Below are 25,767 nucleotides of genomic sequence, written 5' to 3'. Positions count from 1 at the left end.
TGTAATCCCAGCAATTTGGGAGGCCGAGGTGGGTGGATCACCTGAGGTCAGGAGCTTGAAACCAGCCTGACCATCATGGTGAAACCCCATCTCTACCAAAAATACAAAAATTAGCCGGGCGTGATGGTGCTCACCTGTAGTCCCAACTACTCCGGAGGCTGAGGCAGGAGAATTGCCAGAACTGGAAAGGCAGAGGTTGCGGTGAGCCGAGATTGCACCATTGCACTCCAGCCTGGGCGGCAGAGCAGGAGACTCCGTCGAGAGAGAGAGAGACAGAGAGAGAGAGAGAGAGAGAGGGAAGGGAGGGAGGGAGGGAGGGAGGGAGGCAGGGAATGAAGGAAGGAAGGAAGGAAGGAAGAAGGGACGGAGAAGAAAGCAAGAAAGGAGGGAGGGAGGGAAAGAATGAACTTTCGCTCTTTTGAACTGAAGTTTTAACACTTAATAGTATCTTCTGACACAATTAAGAGAATAAAAAGACAAGCCCTGACTGGGAGAAAAATCTTTGCCAAGTATGTATTTTTAGTGAAGGACTCGAATGCAGAATATATAAAGAACTCTCAAAACTGAAGCAACCCAATTTTTAAATGGATGGACAAAACATTAGAACAGACACTTCACCAAAGAAGATACACAGAGGGCAAATAAACGCATGAAAAGATCCTCAACGTCATTAGTCGTTAGGAAAATTCAAATGAAAACCACAGTCAGATAGCACTGCACGCCTGTTAGAATGGCTAAAATTTTAAAAACGGACAACGCCAAGCATACAGGAGGGTGAGGAGGGGCTGGAACTCACATCGTGGGTGGGAGGCACAATGGCACAGCCATGCCGGAAAACAGTTTGGCAGTTTCTGAAAAATTCAGATGCCAACCACGTGATCCAGCCAGTCCACGCCGGGAGAAGTGGCAGCACATGCTCCTCTGAGACACGGACACACGTGTTCTAACTGCTTTGTTTGTAATTGCTGAAGCTGGATGAGCAGGTGAACAGGCTGCGCTCTGATGGACATCTGGGTCATTTCCAGTTTGGGGTTGTTACAAACACCTCCTGGGAGCATGTGTGCGCACGCATCCACCTCGGGCACTGGCCATGCCCCCAAGAGTCAGTGGCATCAGGACTGGAGGCCGCTGCCCACTACAGCGAGGGTGCACCTTGGCCACCAGTCTTGAGCCAGGGTCCGTGGGTAAGCTGGGGGGTGCTCCTCGGCCACCCTGCTTGTGCTCCCATCTGGGGGAGGGTTGGGGTTTGGGGGACCCCCGGGGAGCTGCTGAGACAGTGGACAGTGGACATGGGCTGCTCCGATGACCGGTCTCAGCCCCGATCAGCCCTGATGCCAGCTGGGAGGGCCTGAGCCTCTGGCTTCCCGGGGCCCCGATCCCGGCTGTAGGGCCACGTCTGTGCCACCTGGGCTTCTGCCAGGCCTACGTGTTCTGGGCCCCCCACACCTGACTCTGCGGGCCATATGCACGGGGCCTCCCACGGGCCACACAGCACTCACGGCTGCTGGGCAGCAGATCAGGCCCAAGGCTCCCTTGGGCCGGCACCTGGTGTGAGTGGCCGGGAAACCCACCTGTTCCCGTCTGGCCTCCACTGTGTTTCCCCTGAACAACACCCGAAGAACCAGCTGTGGTGAGCCTGGGCGCTCCTCGACTCTCTGCAGGCCATGCCAGCCATGCCAGCCATGCCAGCGTCCCCCACGACCCTCTGGACCAGGACCTGCCCCATCACCCCTGCTTGCCTGGGCCTCAGTGGCTGCCCCCACTGCACGTCCCACTGCCTGGAACGGGCCCTGGATGTGATTCCTGAGAGAGACTCGGGTCTGGCTGCAATACCTGGAGCTTTTCTGGGGAAAAAAACAAATTCTTCAAATTCTCTGCAGGATCTGTGGCCCCAACGCCCGCCATTGCTGACAGAGGCACCTCTGCCGGGGCACCTGCCCAGACTCCACGCCAGCACACAGCACCACCGCCCCCAAGGCTGGCTCAGGGTCCCTTCCCCACCCCCAGCTCTGGTCCTCAGTTTACCCACCTCTCCCAGCTTACTCTAGGCCAGGTCACCTTCCAGCCTGGTCTCCGAAACCTCCTGGTGACCTGGCCCCACGCCCCACCTCCTGGTGACCTGGACCCACCCCCCACCCAGTCCTGCTCCTCACCTTGAGCCCTGGAAGCCCTTCATCTCACCCTGGGCTGCCCAGGGCCCCCTTGCTGTGAGCTGCAGCTGCCCTCAGAGGCCATTTGACTTGTGCTTTTGGGGCCCTGCTGGGCTCCCCAGAGGGAGTCCTAAACGTCACCCCCATGAGAGGGATGAGGATTCCTGGGAGAGAGGTGGTCTCATGAGCCTCAGCTCCAGCTTGACCTCCACCCCCACTTGACCAGCAGCCTCGAGTCTGAGTCAGCAGCCCAGGGTCCCCCCACCCTCCTCAAAGCCCCCTCACCAGCCACCCTCGGAGAGCAAGCCCTTGCTAACTCCCCATCCAGCTGCGCTCACTGAGGGCAAAAGGCGGCCCGATAACCCCTGGCCCTGGGCAGTGTGGTGCCTCACGGCTGCCCGCCCGGAGCAGTCCAGGGGGCCTAGTTCCCAACAACCTTATCTGTTTGCATTTCACTCTGCATCCGCTGGTTATCAGCTCCAGAGCCCGGGCGGGGCAGTCGGCCAGACACCCAGCCGTCCCGGCAGCCTCTTCCTGTGCTCAGATGAGGGCGCCTTGGGTTCAGACCTGGAGTTGGCAACGCATGGACATCTCCCCCAGGACATCAGAGGTGCACCCCAGCCCTCAGGATCCTGGTCTTCCCCTCGGGGCTGGTGGGGCACAGCCACCCCCACTCTGAGGGCCTGGCAGGGCCGGCCTGCAAGGAAGGCTCTGTCCTGAGAGGGTCTGCCCAGGGCCCCATGCCAGGGGGCGAAACTCTCAGGGCAGGGAGCAGCTGGGGGCTCTGCACCCTCACCTGTGGCACACAGCCACCTCCCATGGGATGGGAAAAGGGGAGAAGGTATTTGGGGTGCCAGCTGGGGAGCTGACTCAGCCACCTACCCTGGGGCTCAGAGGTACCAGAGTCAGGTGTGAGAGGAGTTCAGGCCAGGGGCCTCTCCTGGGTGCCTGCCCAAGGCTACCAGCCGGCAATGCTCGCCCAGGGAGGTGGGGGTCCTGCCCCAGCTAAGCTCCCACCTGGAGGGAGGAGTGGCCTGGCCAGGACCCCTCCTGTGCTGCTGCCTCAATGGCCCCGGCGGCCCGTATCCTGCCCCCACCCCAGGCTGAAACGTGCCCGCTCCTGAGGGCCCCAGCCTACCCTGACCTGCTTCCCTCACGGGGCATAAGTAGACAAAAAGGACAAGGGCCCCTCTCTGGAGGAGGGCAGGTGGAGAGCTCCCCAGCCCTTTCTGGAACATGAGTCTACCAGCCTGGGCTGAGCCCAGCCTCAAGGCAGTGGTTCCTGCTAACTACTCCTCAACCCACCCTGGACAGGGGGGCCAGCCCACCATCCCAGCCACCTCCAGGCCCACCATCCCAGCCACCTCCAGGCCCACCATCCTAGCCACCTCCAGGCCCAGCAGCTACCAGGGCCTCTCCCGCAGCCAGACGAGACCTTCGATCCACTCAAGGCCACAGACTGGGCTGTGGGCAGTGGACAGCACAGGGCTGGGGCTGGGCTGGGGGTGGGGGCTGTGCGCACCTGAGTGTCCGGCTCCCGAAGGGGGTCCCGGGGATACGGGGGAAGGGCAGTGCCCCCAAATCCCAGCCCAGGCACCAAGCAGTCAAGTCTGAAAGTGCAGACCGGTGGGTGCCCAGGGAGCCCTGGCCCTCTGAACATCACTGGACGGGGCTGCGGGGTCTCATTGAGGGTGGGCTGGTGGTCGCCCGGGTGAGCTGCACTGCCCGGCCCTTGCAGCTGCCCTCCCAGGGTCACGCTGCCCCTCCCCAGGCCTTGGGGAGGGCCCTCACCTGTGGCATGCAGCTGGCTCTGTTTCTACCTCCGGCAGGGTGGACCCCAGCAGCTGGGGTCAGGGGGGTCTGCAGGGCTGGTGGAGAAGCAGGAGGTGGCCAGGGAGGGGGATAGAGGCCAGAGGTCAGGGAGTGTCAGAGCCAGGCAGGGCCTCCTCTGAGGTGCTGGGGAGAATGAGGGGGTACCACACACTCGGGGCTGCAGGGCGGGGGCCACGGCAGGCCATATTCAACGGGGGGGGGGCTGCAGGCAAGAGCTGGACTAGGAGCGTTTCAACATGCTCAGGAGGCAAAACCGCAGGGTACTGGCAAGCTGGACAAGTCCATGGGGAGGTCACCAGTGACGTTCAGGGACGGGGGAGAGGGAGAGGATCCAGGGCCAGCCCCACCCAGCCACACAAGGGCCTTGGAGGGAGGGTGGGGCAGGTGACCTCTCCCAGGCCTGACGCCCCTTCCCTGCCATCCCCCTGCCCCTTGGGGGACCTTGCATCCAGCCGCTCTGTCCCCAGGGTCTCCAGGTTCCCACCGCCTCCCCAAGCAATGGGCTCCAGGACCTGGCACAGGGTCAGTGCCTCCCAAGACATCGGGCATCCGGATCAACAGGAAGCCGTGACGCGCCCCCTCGGGCATGCACCTGGGCACTGGCTGGCCAAATTGAGCTCTGCCGGCCGGCACTGGGCCCGCGCCTCGGATGGGGAATGGCAGCGATCCAAGCCCGGGTGCATTCCCACTCCCAGGGTTGAAATCTTTCCCAAACACTCCCCAAACCCACAGTTTTCAGTCCTTTGATCTGATGGGGACCAGCTGCCAAGCCTCAGGGGGTGAAGCCCCACCTGTTCTCCTCCAGGGGACGTCACACCTGACCACAGGGCCCAGCGGGGCAGGGGCAGGGAAGGGGCTGGCCGAGGGGCAGGGGGCCACCAGCAGGTCCATCCCAGCGCCTCTGTGAACACGAGTCCCAGCAGACCCAGGGCCTCAGCCTCCTGTGAGGGGAGCCAAGCCCGAGTCCATTCCAGAGCCTTCTGGAGACACCTGCAGGGGTGAAGGCCTCAAGTCCAAGTGAAGGTCTGCTCACACCTGTCCAGGGAGCCCCGCGGGTCTAGGAGCCAGCGCCCACCCTCACGGTTCAGCCGGGAAGCTGGGGTCCGGGGCCCACCCTGACTTCCGCTTCACAGCCACACCAGGCTCGGAGTGACCGCTGTTCAGGGCCAGGCCACTCAGACGGACATAGAGGGCGGGGCCAGCGCTGGGCATGAGGGGACAATCACCCACTTGTCCAGTCCTCAGGCCCTGTTGTCCAGCCAGGCCCACAGGACATGGCTCCTATCTCCAGGTTGCTCCAGGAACACCTCGCACGCTTATCTCCCCCACTGCTCAGCACATTCAAGTGCTCCCCGGCCAGGACAGAAACACCGCTCCCAGCCATTTGCCACCAAGCGAGTGCATTGAGAGAGAGAGACCCCCAGGCTCCAGAGGCCCCATGGTGCCACGATGGAGCCCCCACCAGGGCTCGGGGCCAGGGCCTTCTACACACCCCTGAGTGGCCCTGAGATCATGGGGACAATAAATTCTGGGATGCAGAGCTTTCACCAGAAATTCAACATATACACACACATGCACACACACAGGCATGCACAGGTACACATGTGCACACACAGGTGCACACACGCAAACACACGCACTCACAGGCACACAGGTACACAGGCACAAACACACGCACTCACACAGGCACAGGCACAAACACACGCACTCACACAGGCACACAGGCACAGGCACCCACATAGGCACACACAGGCAGGTGCACACACGCACACACATGCACACGCAGGCACACACGTGCACACACAGGCACACATGCGCACACAGGCACACACCTACACGCACACACAGGTACACAGGCACACATGCACACAGGCAGGCACTCACACGTGCACACAGGCACACACGTACACACACGCACACACACAAATGCACACACACAGGTACACATGTGCACACACACATATGCATATGCACACACACACAATCATCACACACCTGCAAGGGGGCATCTTCACCACAGGCCCGGTGGGCAGTCCCATTGCAGGCTGGTGGCATCCAGCCCCCACCCGCCCCACACCTGTGCAAGCTGCAGGGATCCCCCAATTCTAGAGGACGCTGGAGACTCACATGCTGAACATCACGGCCATAACCTTCAAGGTCAGGGGTCTCTGCCACTTTACAGCTGGGAAATGGAAGCCTCAGTGGCCAGGACCCGAAGCCCTACAGGCCTGGCCGGGGAACCAGTGTCCACCGGCTCTCACCCCCAACCCACCCCTGCCCCTACATTCAAAGCTTCATAGAATCCCTCCTGAGAACCTGAGCTCGGTTCTCACAAGCCCAGACAGGTGGTCAGACAAGCACAACCGCCGGGCTGACACGGCCACAGGGCTCCCAGCCATGCCACCTGCCCATGAGGTCCCTTTTGGCACCGGCTGCCCTGGTGCAGTGACCCACCCAGGGAAGGAGGCCCTAAGATCTCTGCCCCTCATCATCCCCACCTCGAGCCCGGGCTGAGAGGCCCCAGCTCAGAACGAGGGCCAGCTGTCAGCCCTGCGTCCATCCAGCCTCTCAGCATGACAGGGCAAGGGCCTCACTCCTGTGCCTCAGTTTCTCACCTGAACCACAGGGACCACTGAGCGTGTTAAGAAGGGACAGCCAAGGCTGGACACGGTGGCTCACGCCTGTCATCTCAGCACTCTGGGAGGCTGAGGCAGGAGGATCTCTTGAGTCCAGGAGTTCAAGGCCAGCCTGGACAACAAAGTGAGACCTCGTCTCTACAAAACTGAAAAATTAAAAAGAAGAACAGATGAGAGCAGAACACCCAGAATGCCTGGCGTGGGGCTCCTGGTGGGGGGCAGCACACGTACAGCAATTTCCTACAAAAGCAACTTATTGTAACTTCAAGCAACGTTCCGCAAAACTGAAGCTGATTTAAGTGAAACACGCGACACCTACTGTGTATGGCACGCGTGGCCCTGGGGCCTCTTCCAGGGGCAGGTGGGGCAGCTCCCGGGCGTGTGGGCACAGGTGGGACAGAGGTGGCAGGCCCGGGTCCCAGCCGGCAGGCTCAGCTCACCTGTGGGACGGGGGTGCAGCCCCATGTGGGGAGCCCGGCCCAGGGAGACCAGGCGGCCTCGGAGTCCCTCCTGGCTCAGGCCGGGATGCTGACGTGTGGTGGGAGCAGCCCCGAGGCCAGCGAGGGCTCCTGTCGGAGTTGGGGACCAAAATCCCCTTTGGGAGGGGTCCCTGGGCTGCCAAACGAGGCTGGGGCAATCCTGGTGACCGCTCAGACCTCCACCTCCCTCCCCCCCGCCAGCCACCGGCACCACCCCGATGTCACCAGACCTTGCCCTGTCCCCGGCCCCTCAGACGTGGCACATGCCTCCACAGGCAAGGCCCCCTGGTCATCCCAGTCCCTGCCCCTCTGCCTGAAGGGGTCAGGAGCATACCGGCGACCCCACAGCCCCGCAGAGATGCCCCAGCAGACGAGCAGCCCCCGAGTTCCTGTCCTCAAGACGGCTGCCAACAGCGCTCGAAGGGGGAAGAAAACAGCTGTGGAGGGGTCTTCAGGAGCAAGCCTGGGACCTGGCGGGCTGCAGAGACACGGTAGCTCCTCAGGCCTCCAGGGCAGCCTGTCTAAGCCCCAAGGCCGCTGCCTGTCCCAGACGGCGGAGCCCCTGCTCCCCAACACCCCCTGGCAAGGTCCCTCCCGCTGGGTGATCTTTCCTGTTGGGCAGGGAACTCAGGGGTGGGCCCGGGGCCCTTCAGGGGGTGCTGGGATTCAGGGTGAGGGGTGGGCCCAGTGCCCCTCAGGGGGTCCTGGGATTCAGGTGCAGCAGGGTTCCCCCAAGCTGGGTCAGCACTGGGCTCCCCGAAAGGGGCAGAGCAGGTGCCCCAGGGCCCCCGACCTCCCCCAACAGGCCCATCCCGGCCACCAGGCGTGTGGCTGACAGTGCCCACATTGACCCAGCAGCGGGGAGGGCCCGGGCCAGGATGGCCCCCATGCAGGGGGTGTTTGCAGGACCTTTGGGGGCGTGCGTGCGTCAGCTCCCCGCTGGGAGTGGGTGATAATGGGGCCGCTGCCTGTAGGATTTTCCAAAGAAAGCCGAGTCCTGATAAAGCAGACCCAGATCCTGTTTGGCCACCGCGGCGCCCGCCGGCAGTGGTGATTAAGGGGCTGGACCGCGGGGCGCAGGCAGGTGCGGCGGGGGAGGGCCTGCCAGCCTATATAAGGCACCCAGGACCGGCCGTTGGAGCCGCACGGGTGGCAGCAGCAGGCCTGCCGGGCCCAGCGCGAGCTCCTCTCCACTGTGCACCATGGTCCAGCGGTGGCTGCTGCTGTCCTGCTTCGGAGCCCTGCTCAGCGCTGGTAAGTGAGGTCGAGGGGCGCCGGACACTGCGGTGCCCTCAGAGGGGCCCTGTGTGCGGGGGTCTCTGGGCCTTCTCGCCTCGACAACTCGGCTGGCCCACATGGACGCTGATGGACGGGAGGCCCCACCTCGGCTCCGTGACCAGCCCCCGCTGCCGGGCCCGGGTCCCCCCAGCGGCCGCGGTGCTGGGCTCTGCCAATTGGGGTCAGGGACCCCATGGGGCCTGGGCAGGGACGCCCTCCTGTGAGCTGGCACAGCGGCCAGCGGGGGAGGACGCTCAGCTGGAGTGGGGTCCAGAACTCCCGCGGGAACAGTGGGCAGGTGTGCTGGTGCCCAGGCCTGGCGCTCTCCCTCCCCGAGTGGGGTCCTGAGTCCTGAGAGGTCTCTGGAGTGTGGGGGACAGAGGCACAGTCTCTGCTGCCCTGGGCCTCGTTTCCTAGTCTACAGAAGTGGGGGACGCTGCCTCCCCTGGTGTGGCCGCCGTGGGGGGAAGAGGGGGGAAGGTGTACGGCCATCCTGGGCTCAGAACCGCCGCAGGCAGTCTGCCCTCTCCCCCGCGCTCCCCTACCCAGCTCGGGCAGGATCCAGGAGGGACTGACATCCTGGATCCTCTGCCAACCGCCTGCCCTGCGGCTGCTGCAGGTGGCCATCAGTCCCTCCCCATGCCCCCAGAAGAAGCCAGCCCCAAGGGGTCCCTCTGTGGCCGCAGCCTGAGACCTGGAGAGACCCCTCTTGCCGACCAAGGCACCAGCCCAAGGGCCTCTGTGTTCCGTGCTCCTCCTTCCTCTCCAAGCTGGCCCGACCCTCCTCCACAGCCGGGAGCCCCCTGGGGTGGACGCTGGCGTGACAGAGCTCGCCCTCGGAGCTGCTGCCAACCTGGGCGCCTCGGGCTCAGAGCACAGTGGGACCCCCCCAGGGGTGTCCCACTGTAGGGCGACCCAAGCCCGCCCCACCCCTTCTCTCCTTTGAAGCCCCTTCCCCACCACGCCGGGCACCACCCTTCAACCGTGGGAGATGTGGGGGTCTCTGAGCTCGCTCCCCACCACGCTGGGCACCACCCTTCAACCGTGGGAGATATGGGGGTCTCTGAGCCCTCCCAGCGGTGCCCTCTGCTTGGGACCCCAGCCCCTACCTGCACACCTGGCACAGCTTGGGGACAAGTGCCAGGAAGTGGGGCTGAACTTGCAGCAGAGTGCGACCCCTAGTCCCTCGGGCCACCACCCTGGAGCCACGGAGGGAGGTGTGGTGAGGCCCAGAGAGGCTGGAGGTCTGGGCTGTGGGCAGTGCAGAGGGTGGAGGGCCAAGTGGGGGTGTCCACCCGTCACCCCAGCAAATAATCTCTGAGCGCCATCTCTGCCAACATGGGAGGGACCTCAGTCAGCAGAGTGTGGGGTCGGACAGACGGGCTGCAGGCCTGGGCCGCGGTGGGCCGGGAGGCAGGGGTGGGCGGCCGCCAAGCGTGCAGAAGGAACAGTGCGCACCTGCCGCCTCATGCTCGTCCAGGGGCTGAGAGGCCGGGGGTGGCGGACCAACCCGCCCAGATGCCCATGTGCCTGGCCAAGGGATCAGCCGAGGGGAAGCACAGCCAGTCTGGGCAGGAACGCAGGAGCCTCCCGCTGGACTTCAGAGCTGGAGGCAGCCGACTTGGAGCCAGTGGACTCGGGGAAGCTCCTGCGGGTGGGGCAGGGCAAGGGGGGCGGGGGGCGCAGGGGATGCAGCAATGAGGCACCCACCCGGGGCAGTGGAGGCAGCCAGGCAGGGCTGAGGGCACCGAAACACAGGCCCGAGGTGTCTGTGCTACAGCGGGGACAGCCCCCAAGTGCCATCCCCCATCGGAAAGGTGGAGAAACTGAGTTGCAGGGGGCATTGCCCAGGGGAGACCGGTCACAGCTCTGCAGCCTCCAGAGGTGCTGGCCCAGGGGCAGGCAGCCAACTCCTCCTCCCGCTCAGAGCTCTCCCACCCCTCCCCAACCAGAGGCCAGCGAGGGCCCCGTCCCAGGAACCACTGAGTTCCATGGCTGAGGGTTTGGTGTGCTTCGCACTCCTGCAGCAGGTGCTCTGAGCCCTGTGGATCATCCCTGGAAGGAATGGCGGGGGGCTGAGGACCATGACACCTACTGGGACCCCCAGGAGGGGGATGGGTGAGGGGGTAGGTGCTCGCCAGGCTCAGGGCCCAGCATGAGCCACCCCTACACCAGTCTGGAGTAAACTCAGCTTACACTGGGGATAGGCCAGGTGCAACCCATCAGAAAACGATCTCAAGGCCAAAGGGGACCACAGCCAAATATGTGTCCCACATAGCCAAGGCTGGCATTCTTCTTAAATCCAGTCACTCAAATACCCGACCTCCTGCCTGTGCCAGAGAGGACTCACCCAGGCGGCCAAGGGGCAGGCAGCCTGGCTCCTCCCTGGACCGCGGTTAACACCATCTCCCAACTGACAGGCCCCTGCCCCTGCGTCACCGGAGACACGGGTGTCCAGCGGTAATGGGGGCAGCATCAAGTAAGTCCCAGAAAGTGGGCAGAGCCTAGGGTGAGAGCACAGGTGAGGAGTGGCAGGAACGGGATCTCTGAGCTACATCTGGAAGGAGGTGCTGCAAGTGCCCTGCTAACCAATGGGCAGGGGCAAGGAGGGTCCCAGTCCCGAGAAGGGCCTGGAGAGGTCACGGGTCCTGCTCAGGTGCCGCACCACCACTTGGACATCGGGGGCTCATGGGAGCCACAGGAAGGGTCATAGTCCCGGAGGCAGGGTCCGGGGAGTTACCCAGAGGTGGGAGAAGTCTCCCTCTGGGTAAAAGGGGTGGGACCTGGGGGGTGTTGGCCCCACCCCAGCCTCTGGGAGTCAGGGTGGGACGTCCCCCGCTGCCCTGCCCTGGAGTCACCGTGACTGGGCTATCTGGATGTTTCTCTGACAACAGTGGCCTCAGTGCCAGGCCTGACATCAAGGCTGTCTCAAGGCTGACGTGCAGGAAAGTGGCCATGTTTAGAGCCCCGGAGCCACCGAGAGCAGGGAGAACCGGCTGTGGGGCCTTGGCGCAGACCCCTCAGGGAAACCAGGCGGCCAAGCTGGGGAGGTGGGCACAGCCCGCTCTGTCGGCTCTGCTGTCAAGCCCCTGCCACCCACACCAGCCCCTCCTCGCCCCACCCAGAAGCCCCAGGGATGAGTACCCTGCACACAGGGTGCCCGTCATCTGCCGAACCCCGAGGGGCTGACGGCTGAACTGGGACTGAGTGGACGAACGAGGAAGTGAACGAGAGCAGGGAAGGAAGCTGGGGCTCGTGAAGGACAGCATGGGAGGCCAAGCGTTTGGCTTGCTGTTGAGGCCTCGAGCCCCACGGGCCATGGACACTTCTCGCACGCCGAGTGTGTGCAGGGAAACGGGCGGAGCAGCCCTGAGCAGAGGTGAGCGGCGCCCTCAGGGACGACGGGGCGGCCCCACACCGATTGCGGGTCCCGTCCACACAGGTCTGGCTAACACCTCCTACACCAGCCCAGGCCTCCAGAGGCTGAAGGACTCTCCACAGACAGGTAAGAACACAGCGGCCACTGATCGTGCCACCCAGACCACCCAGGCCCGGTGTGCAGGAGAGAGGGGCCCGGAGCCCAGGTCACCCCCAAGACACACACATCCAACACACATATATGCACCAACATGAACACACATGCACATACACCCAACACACACACACACCCAATATACACATGCACACACACCTGACACACGCATACACATGTACATGACACAGATGCATGAGCACACATCACACACACACCCAACACATACTCTACACAGACACACAACCCATCACACATGCACACACACCCAACACACAACCTACACACAAACACACCTGACATACACATGCACACGCACCCAACACCCCTGCACACACATCCCAGACATGCAAACATGCACACTTACAACATGCACGACTTACACGTGCACGCACCCAACACACACGCCCTACACACACATGCACCCTATGTACACACCCTACACACCTGAGACATGCACCCAACACACACATACACACCCCGAATGCACACACATGCACTCAACACACATGCCCAGCTCACACAAACACACATATGCACACAACACAATCACACACACCCAACACACATGCAGGTGTATATCTCACACGCCTACACAGCCCTCCAACACACACACCCACAATGCACACATGGACACACCTGACACGTATGCACACACCCGAGACACGCACATACGTGCATACGCGTGCACACACACAACACACATACGTGTACCCCCACACACGTGTGTACACATGCCCACAGCGGTGCTGACTCCTGGCCAGGCATATACCATAGCACTCAGGTTCATCAGATGTCTGGGGTTTCCACAGCCTGGCCCCAACTCAAAAACCCTGGCCCAGGGAGACGAGTGACCTCTCTGCCTGCCCCAGCCCTGCCTGGCCAGGATGGTGGGGACACAGGGCTGTGTGAGCACTGCTCTCTGTGTAGCCCAGGACAAAGGCCAGTGCTCCACGTGGGGGGCTGGTCACTTCTCCACCTTCGACCACCACGTGTACGACTTCTCGGGGACGTGCAACTACATCTTCGCGGCCACCTGCAAGGACGCCTTCCCCACCTTCAGTGTCCAGCTGCGGCGAGGCCCAGACGGGAGCATCTCGAGGATCATCGTGGAGCTGGGGGCCTCCGTCGTCACTGTGAGCGAAGCCACCATCTCAGTCAAGGACATCGGGTAGGTCAGGTGGGCCGGGGCCCGGGGGCTCGGGGGCCGGAGGACTGAGGAGCGACCACCGACTTCCCTTGCCCCACAGAGTCATCAGCCTGCCCTATACCAGCAATGGACTCCAGATCACACCCTTCGGCCAGAGCGTGCGGCTGGTGGCCAAGCAGCTGGAGCTGGAGCTGGAAGTCGTGTGGGGTCCTGACAGCCACCTCATGGTGAGGAGAGAGGGGCCAGGGTGGGCCTGGAGACCCGCAGCACGGGGGGGGCAGGTGGGACTTGGGAGGGGCTGCCCTCCTTGGGGGTCCCAGCCAGCCCTCAGGCTGCCATGCAGCCAGGCCCTTCGTGCCAAGCAGTGCTGACCCCTGACCAGCAACATGAGCCAGGACTGGATTTTGTGGGTGACTCGGCTTCTCCACTGGAAAATTAGGCTCCCATAAAAAGAGGCAGATGAGCAGGTGGGGGGATGGTGGGGGCTCTGGGTCCAGGAGCAGGAACTGAGAGCCCTCCACAGCAGATGAGGGGCCCCCTGGCCCCCGGGCCCCCAGCAGAGCCGTCTCCCGCAGGTTCTGGTGGAGCGGAAGTACATGGGTCAGATGTGCGGGCTCTGCGGGAACTTTGACGGGAAGGTGACCAACGAGTTTGTCAGTGAGGAGGGTAGGTGGGGGCAGGGCTGGGGGGCCTCTGGGGGGGCAGGGCTGGGGGCCTCTAGGTGGGGGGCAGGGCCGGGGGGCCTCTGAGGCCCAGCCCCCACGGTGCTGACCCCCGTTCTGCACCCCCAGGCAAGTTCCTGGAACCCCACAAGTTCGCTGCCCTCCAGAAGCTGGACGACCCTGGCGAGATCTGCACCTTCCAGGACATCCCCAGCACCCACGTCCGGCAGGCCCAGCACGTAAGCAAGGGGGCTCCAGGTGGGGCTGACCCCAGGTCTGACAGGGTCGCCGAGACCACCAAGGGCCCCCACAAGCAGCCGCATCACAGACGCCCTGCCCGACCTCCCCAGTCATGGTGGCATGGGGTGTGGCCTTTGCCCCCATGACCCTGAGTGGCCCCCCCAGGCCCGGATCTGCACCCAGCTGCTGACCCTGGTGGCCCCTGAGTGCAGCGTGTCCAAGGAGCCCTTCGTGCTAAGCTGCCAGGCGGACGTGGCCGCAGCCCCCCAGCCAGGCCCTCAGAACAGCAGCTGTGCCACCCTGTCCGAGTACTCCCGCCAGTGCAGCATGGTGGGCCAGCCGGTCCGCCGCTGGCGGGGCCCCGGCCTGTGCTGTGAGTCCAGGGAAGGGAGGGGGAGGGGGAGGGGCGGGGAGGCCGAAGGCTCCAGACCCAGCTCTCCCAGCCCCTGGACTGCCTGACGTGACGCCTGCATCCCTCCTGGTCTGAGAGACAGGAGATCCTCGCTGCTGCTTCTAGATGGAGGAGGGGCTGGGCTAAGTCCTCCACCAAGCTGGGGTGGGGCAGGGAGGGCTGGGGGGTGGGGGTGGGACCCTCTCACCGGAGCCGCGTGTGCCCACAGCCGTGGGTCAGTGCCCGGCCAACCAGGTGTACCAGGAGTGCGGCTCGGCCTGCCTGAAGACCTGCTCCAACCCGCAGCACAGCTGCTCCAGCTCCTGCACCTTCGGGTGCTTCTGCCCGGAAGGTGAGGGCAGTCGCAGGCACTCTCTCTCCCCGGGACCCCTGGAGAGAGCCCAGAGACAAGGGGACGTCAGACCCCACCCACCCCAACCCGGCTCACCCCAACATTCTGCCACCTGAGTCCCAGCTCCGACGCCTCTTGCCCTGGGACAGGCTTTTCCCACCTGGACGCTTACAGCCTGCAGGCCCCCCAGCCACGGCCACCCCTGCAAACCCACGGGCGGTGAGGGCTGCTCACTGGGGTCTGGGAGCTGCCGAGGGAAGGCAGGGTTTGAGCCGGGCCCAAGGGACAGTTACACGTCCCTGCCTGCTGGAGGCCGCCACTCACCAGGAACCTGGGCCGGGCACATTGGCACGAGGGGCTGTGCACGCCCAGGGCCTGGCATAGAGTTGCGAATGCAAGTGCAGCTGGAGAGAGGTCATGGCCCAGGCTGGAGGGGGCGTCTCCCTGGAGCCAGGGAGGGGAGAGTGGGAGGCAGTCAGTCCCACCCAAGCCCCAAGAAGACCCTCTCCTGCAGGTACGGTCCTGAATGACCTCTCCAATAACCACACCTGCGTGCCCGTCACCCAGTGCCCCTGTGTGCTCCACGGCGCCATGTATGCCCCTGGGGAGGTCACAATAGCCGCCTGCCAAACCTGGTGAGTGAGGCGCCGGAGGGGGCTCTGGCCAGCCGGCAGGGGTTCCGCTGGCCTAGGGCGGGCAGGGGTGTGCTGTCCGGCTCCAGCGGCCCTGCCCACCATGCCGCTGCCCCCACGCCCACCCACAGCCGGTGCACCCTGGGCCGCTGGGCGTGCACGGAGCGGCCGTGCCCCGGACACTGCTCCCTGGAAGGTGGCTCCTTTGTTACCACATTCGACGCCAGGCCCTACCGCTTCCACGGCACCTGCACTTACATCCTCCTCCAGGTAGGACGAGCCCTGTGGCCCGTGGGGAGGGGCACTCCCGGTGACCCCACCCGTGTCTGAGCCCCACCCCCTCGCAGAGCCCCCAGCTTCCCGAGAACGGTGCCCTCATGGCTGTGTACGACAAGTCCGGCTTCTCACACTCCGAGACCACCCTGGTGGCTGTGGTCTACCTCTCTAGGCAGGTAAGGCCTTTCCTGCGCCCATCCCTGCCAGCAGGGCTCCGCTCCTTGGTGCCTGCACCCTGACTCAGGCCACCCTCTCTCTAGGACAAAATTGTGATCTCTCAGGACGAGGTGGTCACCAACAACGGAGAAGCCAAGTGGCTGCCATACAAGACTCGTACGTCCTGGCCCAGTCCGTGGCCCCCCAGAGCTGTGCCTTTGGGGCGGGCTGCAGTGGGTGGGGAGGGAGCCCAGACGACCCACTGAGCACTGCGTCCTGCAGGCAACATCACGGTCTTCAGGCAGACGTCCACCCACCTCCAGATGGCCACCAGCTTCGGGCTGGAGCTCGTGGTCCAGCTGCGCCCCATCTTCCAGGCCTACGTCACTGTCGGGCCCCAGTTCAGAGGTCAGACCAGAGGTGAGTCCCTGCCTCTCCAGGTGGCCCTGTTGCCTCATCCCTACAGGGTCTGGCCATGACCAGGGGAGGAGAAAGGTCCAAGAGAGGTTCACACAACCCTCTGTGTCCAGGGAGCCCCCGGGGGTAACAGGCACGTGTGGCCCACGCAGCCTCTCACCCAGGGCGCTGTTAGAGGAAGGACGGGAGCTCCAGGGCGTGTGGGCAGGAATGGGTGCAGGAGGGATGGGTTCAAGTCGAGCTCACGCCCCGCCGGCTCAGGGCTCTGCGGCAACTTCAACGGGGACACAACGGATGACTTCACCACCAGCGTGGGTATCGTCGAGGGCACCGCCTCACTGTTTGTGGACTCCTGGCGGGCGGGGAACTGTCCGGCCGCTCTGGAGCGTGAGACTGACCCCTGCTCCATGAGCCAGCTCAACAGTGAGTGTCCGGCCCCCCACTCCCCCGGCTGCCCCCCCAGCGCCCACAGTTCTGACAGACCCCTGGACTCGACCACAGGCCCAGCTGCCAGGGTGGGGGGTCCCTGGGAGGAGCCGTAGCTGGAATGGGGAGGGGCCGGGACTCACGCCCGGGCCTGTCATCCCCAGAGGTGTGTGCGGAGACCCACTGCTCCGTGCTGCTGAGGACAGGCACGGTGTTCGAGAGGTGCCACGCCACAGTGAACCCTGCACCCTTCTACAAGGTGAAGGCCCGAGGGCGTCTTGGGAGGGCTGCAGGGGAGGCCGTGGTGGCTGACAAGGTCTCAGGCACCCAAGGGCATAGGTTTGGGACCCCCGCGTCCCCAGGGCAGGGTGCCTGCCACCAGCCCATGCTGGCTCTCTGCCCGCAGAGGTGCGTGTACCAGGCCTGCAACTACGAGGAGACCTTTCCCCACATCTGTGCCGCCCTGGGCGACTACGTACACGCCTGCTCCTCGCGGGGTGTCCTGCTCTGGGGCTGGAGAAGCAGTGTGGACAACTGCAGTGAGTGTCCGACGGGGCTTAAGTGGGGTCACGGCAGGCTGGGCTCACGAGGGGGTATCCTGGGGCCCCAAGCTCTGAGGCTCTGCAGTGCCCGGCAGGCAGGGGAACCCGAGATCGCCCTGCCGGCCGCCCCCTCCCGGAGGGTCTGATGCCCGGGTCCCCCACAGCCATCCCCTGCACGGGTAACACCACCTTCAGCTACAACAGCCAAGCCTGTGAGCGCACCTGCCTGTCGCTGTCGGACCGTGCCACCGAGTGCCACCACAGCGCCGTGCCCGTGGACGGTTGCAACTGCCCCGATGGCACCTACCTGAACCACAAGGACGAGTGTGTGCGCAAGGCCCAGTGCCCGTGCATACTGGAGGGCTACAAGTTCATCCTGGCCGAGCAGTCCACTGTCATCAACGGCGTCACCTGGTGAGGGACCGGGGGGGGCCAGGCGGGGGGTCCCTGCCAGGTCCCGGGGTCTCACGCAGCCTCTCTCTTGCAGCCACTGCATCAACGGGCGGCTGAGTTGCCTGCAGCGGGCACAGATGTTCCTGGGTACGTACAGCAGCGCTGGCCGCAGGCTGGGACTGTGAGGGGCCCCGGCTTCCTCTGAGTGTCCTGACTGCGCACCCCTCTTTCCTGCAGCCTCCTGCCAGGCCCCTAAGACCTTCAAGTCCTGCAGCCAGTCCTCCGAGAACAAGTTTGGGGCAGCCTGTGCCCCCACATGCCAGATGCTGGCCACCGGTGTTGCCTGCGTAAGGGGACGCGCGAGCAGCGGGGACAACGCCCGGGCCCCAGCTGAGCCATGAGGGGGTTTCCACAGAACTCCGGGAGACCCGGCCGCGTTCTGCCCTGCGGCGGGTGCCTGGGGCTGGCCACGAGGTGGGAGCGGCCCTGTGGCCGGGCAGCTGGAGGCCCCGGGGGCTTGTCTGCAGGGCTCCCTAAGGACAGTGGGCACCAGCTTGGGGAGGGTGGGCTGCCCATGTGTGGGAGTGGGTACAGCAGCCCAGCCGTGTGCACTGGGTCCCAGGACCTTCCACGACGTGGGGGAAGCTTTGCTAAGGCAGTAAGCCCAGCTGCCCACAAAGGCCACAGAGCAGGGCTGTATTCAGGGAGAGGGCCTGGGAGACACGCCGGGCAGTCTCAGAGGGGCCCAGGGCTGGGCAGCAGCTGGCTGAGGCCACCCTCCCAGGAGCTGCTGACCTGCCTCCCTCCAGGTGCCCACCAAGTGTGAGCCTGGCTGTGTCTGCGCCGAGGGCCTCTACGAGAATGCCGACGGGCAGTGTGTGCCCCCTGAGGAGTGCCCATGTGAGTTCTCGGGGGCCTCCTACCCTGGAGGAGCTGAGCTCCACACTGACTGCAGTACCTGGTGAGACAAAGCCTCGCTTCAGACGCCCTGGGCTCCTGGGGCCATCTGGGGCAGGCGGAGGCTGCCCGGGGTGGGGCTGTCCCAGAGGCGGGGGCGTCCAGAGGTGCAGTCTGGCCTCTCCAGGGACCACACCCAGTATGGCAGGAGGGCCACGGGCCCACCACCCATATCTGCTGTCTCCACAGCACCTGCTCAAGGGGGAGGTGGGCCTGTCAGCAGGGCGCCCACTGCCCGTCCACCTGCACCCTCTACGGGGAGGGCCACGTCATCACCTTCGACGGCCAGCGCTTCGTATTCGACGGCAACTGCGAGTACATCCTGGCCACGGTAACCATCGGGCGCGGGGCCGCAGGGGCAGGGGACCCAGAGGCACGGCCTCCAGGGCTCCTCCTCAGCGCCCTCTCCCTGCAGGACGTCTGTGGTGTCAACGATTCACAGCCCACCTTCAAGATCCTGACAGAGAACGTCATCTGTGGGAACTCCGGGGTCACATGCTCACGGGCCATCAAGATCTTCCTGGGGGTGAGCAGCCGGGCAGACTCTGGCAGGGCAGGACGGGCGGTAGGGGGCCCCTGCCACACAGTGGGATCCTGCGCACTAGAGCTTCCAGGTCCTGCCCCGAGATGCAGCCCTCCCCGCCTGCCTCTCCTTGAGGGGTGCCTGCTGCCCCTCCCTGGCCAGACGCTCAGGACCACGGGTGCTTGTGCCTCACAAGGTTTCAGGGACTGCAGAATGTCTCCCGGGCAGAAGGGAGGGACTCTCCAGGAAGCCCGAGCTTCAGCCCTGAGCCCTGTTCCAGGCATGCCAGGCCCTTCTGCCCCAAGCTGGCTCTCAGCAGGCGCTCCTGTGCGTGGCCTTAACAGACCTGGGCAGCTCTGTCTCCGAGAGCTCGGTCCAGCACGGCCGTGCCGGGGGCCGGGGGAGACAGACAGGCAGTCCTATGCCAACCCCACCCCACAGGGCCTGTCCGTGGTGCTGGCGGACAGAAACTACACGGTCACCGGGGAGGAGCCCCACGTGCAGCTCAGGGTGACGCCGGGTGCGCTGAGCCTTGTCGTGGACATCAGCATCCCCGGGAGGTACAACCTGACGCTCATCTGGAACAGGCACATGACCGTCCTCATCAGAATCGCCCGTGCCTCCCAGGTACCGCACGCCCTCTGCCTCCTCCCAGGCCCTCCCTGATGCAGGGGTGGAGACAGATGGCACGGCCCCTGGGCCCGGCCTGATGCCGCTGTCTGCAGGATCCCCTCTGCGGCTTGTGTGGCAACTTCAATGGGAACATGAAGGACGACTTCGAGACGCGCAGCAGGTATGTGGCGTCCAGCGAGCTGGAGTTTGTGAACTCGTGGAAGGAGAGCCCGCTGTGCGGGGACGTGAGCTTCGTGGCAGACCCCTGCAGTCTCAATGCCTTCCGGAGCTCCTGGGCCGAGCGCAAGTGCAGCATCATCAACAGCCAGACCTTTGCCGCCTGCCACAGCAAGGTGGGCACCGGGCACGAGGGCTGTGCGCCTGCCCCTCCACATATGTCCAGTGGGGGTGGGGGAAGGGGTGGGGAAGCCAGGCACGGTTCTCCCTCCATGGGATCCCAGACCAGCCAGGTCAGGGTGCAGAGAGGTTCAGACCCTCTGCCTGAGTGCAGGTCCCTGATGTGGGGCCGACTCGTGCACTGTGGCTATTTAGCAGCCCCCTGGCCTCCACCCACCAGATGCCAATAGCACCCCCAGACAGTGCCACGAGTCCCCTGAGGCAGCATCGCCTGGTGGGCCCCCTGCTCAGGAGCTGGTGGTCAGGGAGACCTCCAGGATGCAGGGCGTGCACTTCCCAGCCCAGGGTGTGATCCGGCCATCGCGGCGCAGTAAGAACTGAGAGGATGGGGGCACCCCGTGGTGGAACAGCATGGCACTGGCCCGCTGAATGTGAGCGTGACGTGGGGGGAGCAGAGACCCTGGGTGGGACTGCAGTGGCCATGGTTAGCGGCAGCGGCATCTTGGTCCCGATGGCGGGTCTCAAGGCGCGAGCTCGGGTCAGGCCTCCGTGGCAGCATCGGCTCCAGGAGTGTGGCTAGGGGTCAGGGCTGAGGTCCACGTGGTGCCGCTCACCCAGTCCCAGCGCCCTTACTGCCACACTCCGGCCTGACCACACTGAGGGCCCTGCAGGTGGCAAAGCCTGATGCCCCGCCATCCCCCGGCGGCCAGACACTGACTGGCACACACCCCTGCAGGTATACCACCTGCCCTACTACGAGGCCTGCGTGCGCGACGCATGTGGGTGTGACAGTGGCGGGGACTGTGAGTGTCTGTGCGATGCCGTGGCTGCCTACGCCCAAGCCTGTCTGGACAAGGGTGTGTGCGTGGACTGGAGGACCCCGGCCTTCTGCCGTGAGTGACCACCCCACCCACAGGTTGCTCCAGCCCCTGCCACCCAGCGCCACTAAGGGCCGGCGCAGGGCTGCCCTTGCCCACAGGCCCCTCTCCCTGGACAGACACCGGGCTGTGCCCTGCAGGGCCACCCTGGCCCTCCCACAGCCCCCAGCTGCCCAGGGGAGGCTTCACCAAGAGGGCCCAGACCTTCCCCGCCCACGCTCAGGTTCCATGCATACCCAGGGGAACCACCGGGTCAGGGCCAGGGCCAGGGCCAGGAACCCCACCAGCTGATGGCTCCCTTCCTCCCAGCCATCTACTGCGGCTTCTACAACACGCACACGCAGGACGGCCATGGCGAGTACCAGTACACACAGGAGGCCAACTGCACGTGGCACTACCAGCCCTGCCTCTGCCCCAGCCAGCCACAGAGCGTCCCAGGCAGCAACATCGAAGGTGCCAGGTGACGGGGAGGCAACGCAGATACACAGGGGGACCCATTCACTCATTCATGCACATTCATTCATTCACACACATTCATTCATTCACACATTCATTCATGCTCATTAATTCACACATTAATTTGCACACATTCATTCATTCACACACATTCACCCACGCACATTCACATTCATTCATGCAGATTCATGCATTCATTCACGCATATTCATTCATTCACGCACATTTGTTCACTCACGCACACTCATGCACATTCATTCACATTCATTCACGCATTCATTCAGTCACTCCACACACATTCCTTCATGCTCATTCACGCAGTCACATTCCCGCAGATTCATGCACATTCATTCACGCACATTCACTCACGCACATTCACTCACGCACACTCATGCACATTCACTCCATCCATTCACATTCATCCACGCACACTCATTCAACATATTCACGCTCATTCATTCACGCACATTCACTCAACACATTCACATTGATTCATGCTCATTCACACATGTACTCACCCACATTCATGCACATTTACAGACTCATGCATTCATTTACGCACATTTGTTCACTCACATTCACTCATGCACATTCACGCACATTCATTCAACATTCACTCACGCACGCTCATTCACCCATGCACATTCACACATATTCATTCATTCATTCATGTTTGCTTATTCATTCATGTACATTCGCTCATATACACACACGCACACATTCATGCATTCATTTGCACATTCTTTCACACACACAGTCACTCAGCAGGTGGGTCCTGAGCACCTCTGTCCTCCAGGCCGGTTCCAGGTCAGGGGACCTGGCCTTACACAAAACAAACAGTCCTGCAACCTGGAGCTTCCCTCCCAGCCAGGGAGAGGTGCTTAAGGAGGCAGACCCAGTGTCGGCCGAGGCGCCCACCATGTAGAGGAGAAAGGCAGGCTGGGGTGGGAGAGCCACAGGCTTCCGTGCCACACAGGGTGGTTGGGGCCCTTGGTGGGAGGCAGACATGAGGGCGAGGATGGGAAAGGTGAGGAGGGGAGCCAGGAAAGTGTCCAGAGGAGCAGCCAGGAGCAGCCTTGTGCCCAGAACCCTTAAGAAAGCCAGGGCAGCGGGCAGAGCCAGCGAGTGAGGGGCGCGGGCTGTAGAGGGCAGAGGGAGCGAGTGAGGGGCACGGGCTGCAGAGGGCAGAGCGAGCGAGTGAGGGGCGCGGGGCTGCAGAGGGAGCGAGTGAGGGGCGCCAGGCTGCAGAGGGGTGTGGGGTACACAGACATGTGGGGTGGGGTGTGGCCGGGAGGGAGGGGTCTTTGTGAGGCCTGTGGCTGCCCCAAGGCAGAGGTCTGAATGCAGAGGGTCCTGGGATTAACAGGTCCTGGCCCAAGTGGTGGAGGAGGGTGGTGTCTGGAGCCAACCGGATACACAGGGGACAGATGTGTTGGGGCTCAGGAGGGCAATGCAGGGCACCTGCATCGGGGAGCACAGAAGAGGGGCCAGTGTCTGAGGTCCAGGGGGAGGTGAGGACTGGAAGATGGCACTGAACCCCCAGCCCCGGGTGATAAGCAGGGTATGAGAGACCAAGGCCTGAGGAAGACATGGCAGGAAAGGAGGGGCTTAGAGCAAGGTGCGCGGGTGAAACTGTAATCCCAGCACTCTGGGAGGCCGAGGCAGGAAGATCACCTCAGGTCAAGAATTTGAGACCAGCCTGGCCAACATGGCGAAGCCCCATCACTACTAAAAATACAAAAATTAGCCAGGCGTCATGGCACACACCTGTAATCGCAGCTACTTGGGAGGCTGAGGCAGGAGAATCATGTGAATCCAGGAGGCAGAGGTTGCAGTGAGCTAAGATCGCGCCACTGCACTCCAGCCTGGGTGACACAGCGAGACTCTGTCTCAAAAAAAAAAAAAAAAAGCAGACAGGAAGGAGGCCGCCAGGGCAGGAAACACGCACCGGTCACACAGACCCTGGCCGTTCTCCACCCTAGGCTGCTACAACTGCTCCCAGGATGAGTACTTCGACCACGAGGAGGGGGTGTGCGTGCCCTGCAGTAAGTCCAGTCGGCTGCCCTGAGAACCCTGCCCCTGCCTGCATGCAGGCAGAACACACGTCCGCATCCCACAAACAAGGGAGAGAGCCCTCGGGGGCCGTGAGCCCTTACGTGAGCTCTGGGACTCCACTCTCCAGGACCCTGGCCCCTTGGGTCTCCAGAGACTCAGGCAGCCTCCAGCCCATGGCAGCAGAGAGAAAAAAACACAGCACTGAACCCCATTGGGCCCTCCCATCCCCTCTTCCACCAGCTCCCAGCTCCCCCTACCCTCACCAGGCCTGCCAGGGTGCCTGGGGTATAGAGTGGGAATCATCCTGGGAAGGAGAAAGGGAGAGAGGGGAGGGTGGGCTCCCAGCCCCTCCAGTCCCCTCCACCACAGCCTTGGTTAGCGTCTCTGACTCAGGCCCTCGGAGCTCCCAGAGGCCCCACGGGGTGGGGAAGCTTAGAGAACCACAGGGAGCTGACCCCATCTTCTTGCAGTGCCGCCCACCACGCCGCAACCGCCCACCACGCCGCAGCCGCCCACCACAGGTAATTGCACGGACACTAGGTGCCAAGGTGATGCAGGCCCTTTCCTGGGCTCCCCTCGGTTCCCTGGACAAATCTGTCGGGTGGGAAGCAGGGAGGGGGCAGGCAGTACCTGTGCCCTTCTCAGGTCTAACCTGGCAATCAGAGTTGGGGAGGAGCTCAGCCCACAGCCAGGAAGCAGCCTGGTCCCCATGGCCCTGGCTGGACCCACGGATGAGCACAGAGTGGGGCCTCAACAGGTGACCCCCGCCATGCAGAAGGCCCAGCCAGGAGCCAGGCTGCACTCAGAGCGCCACAGGCCAGCCCTCAACTGCACATCATTGGCCCCTGCAGGGCTGCCCGGCTTCAGGGCCAAGCAGGCAGAGGGGAGGGTGCTCCCCAAGGATATGCCAGTACCCTGCAGCCCTGATGGCATCTCCACCCACCCAGGCTCACGGCCCACGCAAGTCTGGCCCATGACGGGAACCTCCACCACCATCGGGCTTCTCAGCTCCACCGGACCCTCACCCAGCTCTAATGGCACCCCTGCCAGCCCCACCCAGACACCCCTCCTTCCAGCCACGCTCACATCCTCCAAGCCCACGGCCTCCTCGGGAGGTAAGGAGCCTCCAGCTGAGCCCATGGAGAGGGCAGCTGCAGGGGGTCCTAGGTACACCTCTGGGGTGGGCTTAGGGATGGCCCTGCTTCCTGGCTCACACCTGCCACTAAGCAGATTCTCAGCGTAGAACTTCCTATGCTTGGGAACCAAACTGGGGATTTTTCGGAAAAACTTTTAAAGACAAGCTGGTCATGGCATGGGGCATTCCTTGCTGCTGGCTGCTGTCACTAGAAACCGTGTGGGACCTGCAGGGCCTCTGCCAGGCAGCCTGCCCCTGCCCCACACCGAGCAGGGCCCCATCTGCTGCCCAGGGACCCTGGAGGGGACAGGACGACAGTCCGCTCAGCTAAGCAAGGGTGGGCGCAGGAGCAGCCGCAGCCCCATAAGCATGTGGTCACTGCCCCAGCTCTGGCCACCACAGCCAGGAGTACGGCGGGAGGACCTAACAAAGGCAAGAGGAAGAGCCCCTCCAAGGAGGCTGAGTCCCGGACAGCAGGCCAGGGATCCCAGAAGCAGGGCAGGGGGCTGGGACACAAGCCTTCGAGATGCAGGCCCACAGCAAGGGGATGTTCCGGGCGGCTGTCCTCTGCAGAACCACCTAGACCAACCACGGCCGTCACCCCACAAGCCACATCAGGGCTGCCTCCCACAGCCACACTGAGATCGACAGCCACAAAACCCACAGTGACCCAGGCCACAACCAGGGCCACGGCATCGACTGCCAGCCCAGCCACGACGTCCACAGCTCAGTCCACAACACGGACCACAATGACACTACCAACCCCAGCCACATCAGGGACAAGCCCCACGCTGCGTAAGTCATGGCGCCATGGGATGCCACCACTCCCGAAGGCACCCGGTCCCACCTCCAGCTCACATTCAGTGATTCAGCCATAAAGAAGATCCCGTATTTCCCAGAGGGCAAGCGAGAAGGCAGCCCAAAAGTGTAGGCTGGAGCTGGAGGCAAGGAGGGCCGCCTGGCACTCACAAGGGCAGGCCTGGGGAGCAGAGGTGCAGGAGGGCGGGGGCCACCACCAGGGCCACAGGGAACCAGAAGGGGATAAAGTAGGGCCTGGGTTCCAGTCACAGAGCGGCAGCTGCACTGAAGGAGTCAGCAGTCAGCTCAGGGCAGGACACGGAGCAAGTCCAGGTGAGATAGAGACACTGGGGCAGGCTGGAGTGCCCAGCAGGAGCCATGTCACAGGAACAGAGGCACAGACAGGCAAGAAAAAGGTCACACAGACAAAAGAACAGGCCAGCGGAGGTCA

The 25,767-nt window shown here is 63.6% G+C and overlaps 1 protein-coding gene across 1 annotated transcript in view; it reads left to right on the top strand.

Moving 5' to 3' along the window:
* Window positions 1-8,300: 8,300 nt before the first annotated feature.
* MUC6 (mucin 6, oligomeric mucus/gel-forming) overlaps window positions 8,301-25,767 on the top strand; it is a 33,928-nt gene continuing 16,461 nt past the window's right edge. The window contains exons 1-30 of the mRNA XM_063710865.1: window positions 8,301-8,352; window positions 11,819-11,881; window positions 12,839-13,079; window positions 13,159-13,285; window positions 13,634-13,724; window positions 13,850-13,959; window positions 14,126-14,333; window positions 14,581-14,703; window positions 15,218-15,338; window positions 15,467-15,605; window positions 15,683-15,787; window positions 15,872-15,944; window positions 16,050-16,187; window positions 16,446-16,607; window positions 16,775-16,869; window positions 17,017-17,149; window positions 17,317-17,566; window positions 17,640-17,692; window positions 17,783-17,892; window positions 18,355-18,506; window positions 18,692-18,833; window positions 18,918-19,028; window positions 19,467-19,652; window positions 19,751-19,990; window positions 20,731-20,887; window positions 21,182-21,325; window positions 23,311-23,373; window positions 23,854-23,904; window positions 24,331-24,498; window positions 25,092-25,313. Coding sequence (XP_063566935.1) covers window positions 8,301-8,352; window positions 11,819-11,881; window positions 12,839-13,079; window positions 13,159-13,285; window positions 13,634-13,724; window positions 13,850-13,959; window positions 14,126-14,333; window positions 14,581-14,703; window positions 15,218-15,338; window positions 15,467-15,605; window positions 15,683-15,787; window positions 15,872-15,944; window positions 16,050-16,187; window positions 16,446-16,607; window positions 16,775-16,869; window positions 17,017-17,149; window positions 17,317-17,566; window positions 17,640-17,692; window positions 17,783-17,892; window positions 18,355-18,506; window positions 18,692-18,833; window positions 18,918-19,028; window positions 19,467-19,652; window positions 19,751-19,990; window positions 20,731-20,887; window positions 21,182-21,325; window positions 23,311-23,373; window positions 23,854-23,904; window positions 24,331-24,498; window positions 25,092-25,313 — 4,030 coding nt within the window. The remainder of the gene's footprint in view (window positions 8,353-11,818; window positions 11,882-12,838; window positions 13,080-13,158; window positions 13,286-13,633; window positions 13,725-13,849; window positions 13,960-14,125; window positions 14,334-14,580; window positions 14,704-15,217; window positions 15,339-15,466; window positions 15,606-15,682; window positions 15,788-15,871; window positions 15,945-16,049; window positions 16,188-16,445; window positions 16,608-16,774; window positions 16,870-17,016; window positions 17,150-17,316; window positions 17,567-17,639; window positions 17,693-17,782; window positions 17,893-18,354; window positions 18,507-18,691; window positions 18,834-18,917; window positions 19,029-19,466; window positions 19,653-19,750; window positions 19,991-20,730; window positions 20,888-21,181; window positions 21,326-23,310; window positions 23,374-23,853; window positions 23,905-24,330; window positions 24,499-25,091; window positions 25,314-25,767) is intronic.

This window comes from Gorilla gorilla, chromosome 9, assembly GCF_029281585.2.
Source record: "Gorilla gorilla gorilla isolate KB3781 chromosome 9, NHGRI_mGorGor1-v2.1_pri, whole genome shotgun sequence".
Lineage (NCBI taxonomy): Eukaryota > Metazoa > Chordata > Mammalia > Primates > Hominidae > Gorilla > Gorilla gorilla.
Note: the sequence above shows the minus strand (reverse complement) of the source record. Positions and strands in the feature narration are given on the sequence as shown.